Source organism: Trachymyrmex septentrionalis, unplaced genomic scaffold (genome assembly GCF_001594115.1).
Source record: "Trachymyrmex septentrionalis isolate Tsep2-gDNA-1 unplaced genomic scaffold, Tsep1.0 scaffold234, whole genome shotgun sequence".
NCBI classification, from domain to species: domain Eukaryota; kingdom Metazoa; phylum Arthropoda; class Insecta; order Hymenoptera; family Formicidae; genus Trachymyrmex; species Trachymyrmex septentrionalis.
Genome location: NW_017305391.1, coordinates 67620 through 74956, shown reverse-complemented (window position 1 = coordinate 74956; position 7337 = coordinate 67620). Strand labels below are relative to the sequence as shown.

At 31.1% G+C, this 7337-nt stretch overlaps 1 protein-coding gene across 1 annotated transcript in view; it reads right to left on the bottom strand.

Annotated features, from left to right (window-relative positions):
* LOC108748580 (glutamine synthetase 2 cytoplasmic) overlaps positions 1-7337 on the bottom strand; it is a 62870-nt gene that overhangs the window by 20024 nt on the left and 35509 nt on the right. Inside the window, exon 2 of the mRNA XM_018486823.1 lies at positions 4198-4388. Coding sequence (XP_018342325.1) covers positions 4198-4388 — 191 coding nt within the window. The remainder of the gene's footprint in view (positions 1-4197; positions 4389-7337) is intronic.

The following is a 7337-nucleotide window of genomic DNA, read 5'->3' as shown; positions in this document are numbered from 1 at the left end:
TATATATATATATACTCCACAACATTTGAATACTATCAATAACTGACAGATTAGGCTACATAATCATAGATCTAATTACCAAAGTTTTTTCATTATAAAAAATTTATGATCAAAAAAATGCTTTATATTGAGCTTAATGCCGCGTATAGACAAATGGACTTTTACAGGTCTCTTTTTCATGTGGTGAGCAAGCTTTCTCGCTGTCTCCCTACGAGGATTTGTGATGAGTTTCTCCACACGCAGGAGAAATCATGCAATCTTTTTTTTGAAAAAGAGAAGAAAAGATTAGAACTTAAATTTCTGTGGCTTTGCGATAAGAAAGAAGCACAGACTAGAGTCAAAATCACGCCGATACAGATGCGATGCATGCAACAAATCGATTCCAACAGTCGTGTGCAACTCGGTTCTTTTTACTCTTAGTTCTCATGATGATACATTGCATGTTAATAACCCTTCTCTTAGTTTGTCTCCTAGTTCTTTGATTTCCATACATCCCGACTCCTTCCCTTCACATAGATCATCTTCCTTGTCCACTGTTAGAGACAGATGGTTTCTAAATTTATCTTCCTTTGATATTCCAATTAACATACAATGTTTTTTGCAATTAGGTGAAAATTTCACTCTTCCGTTCAACAACAAAAACAAGATTATCTTTGATTGCATAAAGAACGTTGAGAGTAGCACACAACGAATGTCCATTGATAAGAAAATTGCTGTCACGAATCATTCGATTCCAATTTTGAATAATATCATATCTTCTCCAATTTTCACATCACCGATTGACAAACTATTACTGAAAATGGAGTCTGATACACGCATCTTTGTGTCGGCACATCCTAACATCATTTTTACACACGCTGATAAAGGCAACGTCACGCTTCGGACAAAGACGCATACTTGAACAAAATGACCACTTTATTGAGTGACGTAGACACATATATTTAGATCAAAAAAGATCCTACTAAGAAACTCACGACGGCTTTAAGGTCCATGCTCACCAGATGGAAAACAAAAAATTATATTAGCGACACTAAGTACAGAATGTTATATTGTAGTGATGGATCACTTCCGAGAGTCTATGGATTGCCGAAGATTCATAAACCTGACTGTCCTATAAGGATCATCGTTTCTTCGATAGGTAGTCCGCTGTATCCATTGGCTACATATTTACATAACATACTATTCAAATCCATTCCCAAAGCGAATAGTTACATTAAAAATAGTTTCGAATTAGTCGATAAATTAAAAAGATTACACATTACCGACGAATATAATTTAATTTCATTGGATGTTAAATCTCTGTTTACGAATGTTCCAATGGAGATAGCGGTTGACTGTGTTAATGAACAATAGGATTTTATTTCCAGGGATTGCTCTCTTCCTAGAGAGGAATTTTTGGGAGCGATAAAATTTATTCTAAATTCCACATTTTTTTCATTTAACAATACAATTTATAAGCAAAGCTTCGGTACTCCCATGGGCTCTCCTTTATCATCTGTAATAGCGGACTTGGTAATGAGGAGACTGGAGACAGTGTCCTTGATGTCGTTGGACTTGGATATGGTATTTTATGTTAGATACGTGGATGACATTTGTACTGCGGTTGCTCTCTCGAAAATTGACGTGTTACTAGAACAATTTAACTTATTCCATCCGCGTCTGCAATTTACTTCAGAAGTGAGAGGTGATGAAATTAATTTTCTGGATGTTACTATATCTATTAATGAACAGATTTGTTTTTGATTGGTACCGTAAGCCGACTTTTTCAGGGAGGTTTTTGAATTTCAATTCTAATCATCCCATGGCACAAAAGAAAGGGACTATTCTTTCGCTGGTTGACAGAGCTTTTTTGTTATCGGACTTTAGGTTTCATACACAGAATTTGACGTTCATTATTAACATTTTATTAGACAATGACTATCCACTGACCTTTATTTTTGACACAGTCAATCAACGTATAAAAAATTTAATTAAAAATAGACATAACACATAAAGTTCTGACAATGTCTGTGCGAATGAATCTGCTTCTTGGCTTACGGTACCATTTATCCCTTTCCACACGGAAAAGTTCAAACGTTTCAATAAAAACGACATCAAGGTAGTTTTTCATAGGCCCAATAAATTGGGCAAATACATTAAAGTACAGAAGGATATTTGTCCACATACATCGAAGAGCAATGTGGTCTACAAGATTTCGTGTAATAATTGCAATGCGTCATACGTTGGATAGACGGGCAGACAATTAAAAACCAGGATTACAGAATATCGCAATCACATTACATACAGCACTTCTGGCCGTTCTGTCATAACAGAGCATAGGAGACAGCATGATCACGATTTCCAATGGGATGAAGTCGAAATTTTGGACGAAGAGCCTTGCTATAGGAAACGTTAGGTTTCCGAAATGCTTAATATCAGGAAGCAGAAGACTGGTCTTAATTTACAAACTGACACTGAAGGTCTTCACAAGGCTTATATCATTCCCATCGTAAATAAAATTTGACTTTTTGGTACTAACAGTCTCTTCTCTCAGTCTGTGGTGATCCGTACTACCGAACGTACATAATAATCAATACATAATGTCTGTCTTACACATCTGCGTTCCTTCTTTCTATAATATATATATTCCAAAAGTTTTTTATTCTTTTATGGACACGCTCGTTTGAATATTTTACATATGATTTCTGGTGAGTTTTTATTTATTATTATTATTTTTTAATTAGATTTCCGATATGTTAATTTATTTACGTGGATACTTTTTTGTAAGAAGTTTTTATTTTATCTTTTTTATCAGCTAGAGCTTTGCCAAGATATTTTTAATACATTTGACTGTTCAATCGTACGGAAATAATGTCGAGCTCTACATCAAAACTTATCCGAACTGTGAATGTAATGAATATGCGATCATGTGCGATAATTGATTTTGTACTACGATTTTTTCGTTACGTTAATGTCTGAAGAGGGCTCAATCCGGTAGCCGAAACTTGTAACTTTTTATTATTTTTTTATTTTTAATTTTATTTTTGCTTTATGTAATTTTACCTCTTGTTAATTGTAATATATTCTTCGGTTAATTTTAGAGAAATATGTCGACTCTTACTTTGCCCTTTACTTATTATTATTTATTTTGAGTCGGTAAAACCATCTGTATTTTCCAATGTTTATCTAATTCCTCTATTATTAATTATACGTACTATATCATTTGTATCAAAGATTTTATATCAACAACTGGCGCCAAGTTAAATTCTATCAAATTAAAAAATAAAATCCAAGTGACTATCCAAGATACTATCTTTATCAAGTTATTTCTATTTTTATTCATGTACAATTTTTTGCAAAATTAATGAGTGGTGGTAGGGGAAAGTTAAACAATTTGATATTAAAAAAAGTGAATACACTATTATAAAGAGCACAAAATATTATAAAACTTTGTATTGAATATTTTTTTATATATCGCATAGTTTCGAAGATATTTGATAAAAATGATAAAATCCATATTTTTCGGAGAGATGTTTCACCGTCTAAATCTTAAGATACGCTGGTAAACAAAATTATGGGTCTAATATTTTTTTATACTCTACAATATATCCAGAGCCTATCAAAAGTAGTGAGGGATATTGTTAGTTAATATCGGTATATAATTTCATTTCCATTCGATCTCCTTTTGTTAAATATTATTATAAATGAATAGAAATCGATAATGAATAAATCGTTTGTCATTTCCTAGCTTTGTTCTCGACCATTTCCCAATATTCATAATTGAGATATTAAATTATAAAGCGCCGAATATCTGTCATATCTTAGCGCGGGGAGTGGGAATTGCCTGGCAAGCGCCTCGCACCGCGCACATCGTCGCAAGCCACTAAACGTCATAACTCGAACGTGCAGGCCTTTCGGATGCTTAATAATTATATCCGATCATATAATTATTAGGAATATCAACTGATATTGGTTCACATTGGCATTTCCTTATTACATCAACATTTTTGTTGTTAATTTATTTGGAGAACCTTATATTTGTATTTTTATTATAAATATCAAGGTATTAAATATTCAAAATGTGCTAAATCTAATTACTTCAAAATATAATTGCAATAAAGACATGACAAAAATAGCTAGATATTTAGAATAATATTATTTCGAATACATAGACAAAATTAGATCATTAGATTATTAATATACGTGTTGTGCACTTACCGGATGGATGTTTCGGCACAAAGTTCAGGGTCCTGGTCTTGCTACGTAATCCTTCGCCAGTACCGTCGATCCAGATGTATTTCGCCTGGATCGCATTTTCCGGTTGGGGTAGATTAAGATACTTTTGCAATAGAGTTTTGTCTAATGCCGCATTTGGCGAATCTTTCAACATACTGCGCGACATAGTGATACTGTAATAAAAGCAAGAATATTGAAATGAATAAATAAAATATACATCTCGAATCGCAATCATCCTTTGTGAAATCATCTTAATGAATAAATGGCAAGAATTAGAAAAGAGATAATCGTAAAGTGTAAATTTAACCGTGTAATCAAAAAATGATTTGTGGGATCATCTTTTCATGAGATGGTAATTAAATTCTCTCTTCTCTCTGTCTCTCTCTCTCTCTCTCTCTCTCTTTCTCTCTCTCTGTCTTTCTCTTCATGTAGAGTTTTGCATTTGTAAGCATCATTTGTTCTTATTTATTAGACAACGAGGATATATTGATGTTTACAGCTCGTGAGCGGAATGCACTCATAAATATTCAAACATATACAATGTATGTATATATATCCCAGATAGTACAAGATATTTATGATAGTAATATTTATTACTATTCATTTTTTGAAGAACGTTACATAAATATTTTATATATATTTTATATAAAATTAAATAATATGTCAAAAGGCTCAATAAAAATAAAATAGGAATATAAAAGAGGATTACGAGCTTAGAACAAATACTTTTAATTTAGATCGTTAAATCATGCAAACAATAACACACGTTTTGTATCCGATCGGGTCATTTTCAATGTAATAACAAAAAGTTAGTTATAAAATTTTTCTTCGCAATAAATTAGAATATGTAAGAAATACATAATAAAATATAAAAATACATACTATAATAAAATATGGCTCAAATAATTCACATAAAAGAAATTGTGCTACGAAAGGCTACGAGCCAAAACAAACAAATTTTAATGTACGTAATATAATACAGTTGACATTAAATAAACATAAAAGTAAAAATAAAGACAAAAATATGTCTACATAAAACTGACGTTTCGACCCCAATCGGGGTCGAAATTCGATTTCCAAAATTATAAAATTAATATACAGGGTGTCTCATTTTAATCAATCATCTCTTGAAAAGTGCATTTTAAGGAAAAATGTTTCAGATAAAAGTTTTAGGATTTTAAGGAGTACATAAGATGATGCCATTGATCAGACATCTTACGTAATGCTAATGCCTGCGATGCTGTAACTCGCAAGCCTTATAACTCGAAAAGTAATTAATGAAAACTTAATTATAGTGTTTTGAAAAGCTCTCGAGGTAAGCTACAAGAATACGTAATACAAAATGGGGATTCCGTTTAAAAAATTCAAAGTGACCTTGCTCTGACCTTGACGACGCTATCCAAGGTCAAACCAATGGCATCATCTTATGTACCCCTCAAAATCCCAAAATTTTTATCTGAAATATTTTTCCTTAAAATGCACTGTTCAAGAGATATTTAAGATGATCGATTAAAATAGGATACCCTGTATATAAAATGGCTGACTAAAAATAGACTAACAAAAGATGACTACTTATAGATATGCAAAATACTTATACGATGACAAAAAATGATTAAAAGTAGATTTTGGTTGTTTAGGCCATTAATTCAAACATATCGCTGAATACATGTAGTCCATGGAAAGTAGATTCTGGATTTACGCCAAGTATACAATTTCGTTAAATATCGCTGAATATAAATCGCTGAATAGTTGTGTAGTTAACGGAAAACAGATCCTGAATATACGCCATGGTTAGATTACAAAAGGCATTACCAAGTATAAATATATCGCTGATAATGTCATTAAGTAAGCCAATTGCTGAATAATCCTTCTAATGAAAAGTTAATCCGGATTATATAAGTATAATATTGAATTGTATAAGAATTAAAATGTACAAAAATTTAGTTACCAGGAAGAAATGTGAACTACTATACGATATATAAAATTCGGTTAAATAAAACAGAGTTCAAAACAATACATGTAAAACATAAAACATAAAATAGGTAAAATAGATAAAGCTGAATTTAATAAATTTAAACTATCTAAAAAATGTTTAGAAACGTAAAGTAATTTGTAAAAAAGAAAAAAAAATCTTAAAAAGCGCAATGTCCTATAATAAAATTGTAGTATCAGAAATAAAGATGATTCAAAGAGTAAAATTATAACATATTTAAATATAAAATAAAGCAAACTTGCGATAAGGACCACTCTATATTGTCAGGCAATAAGTAATGAAAAATGATGACCTGTAGGAAACTAACTAAAGAAATTGTATGGAGAGGGTAAAATAGAAAACTGTGGCAATTGAGAGATTACTTATTCAACCATTATTTTCTTTCGATATGTGGACGATATCATTTTAGCAGCTTCAGGTTATTCGTTAAATGAAATCCAAAACGTTTTCAATTTATTACACACTAGACTTCAGTTCACCATGGAAATAGGTACTAACAGAAGATTGAATTTCTTAGATACGGTTATTATTGATGAAAACAAAATTATTTTTGATAAATATATTATAAACTAACTTCCTCGGGAAGATTCCTCAATTTTTATTCTCATCATCTGACTTGTCACAAAAGGAGTGTAATTGGTGCTGTTGATAGAATTATACTGCTGTTCTATCCACGATTTCAGTATAAGAATTTGATTGAGGCTATTAATATTATTTTAGATAATGGATACTCTATGAATTTTATTTTTTCAACAAAAAAGATTAAATTTTCATATTTACAATAATAATAATAACATAGACATTAATTTAAATAAAAAATCATGCAAAAATATTTTACTGTACCTTATGTTAAATGTGTCTCTGAAAGTTTTTTACCCATAGCGTTCAAACTTGGTTGCAAGCTATGTTATTCAATTCTGAATATTTTGAAAAGTTACATTAAAAGAGAAAAAGACCAGCTAGATTGTCTCCCATCAGAGTGTTATTTATAAAATACCCTGTGGGAATTGTGAAATTAGTTACATCGGCCCACAAAAAGGAGACTAAAAAACTAGACTACAAGAACATATGTCAGACAAAAGGAAAAAATCGGGATCTCCTTCAGTTATTATGGAATATAGAATTATTA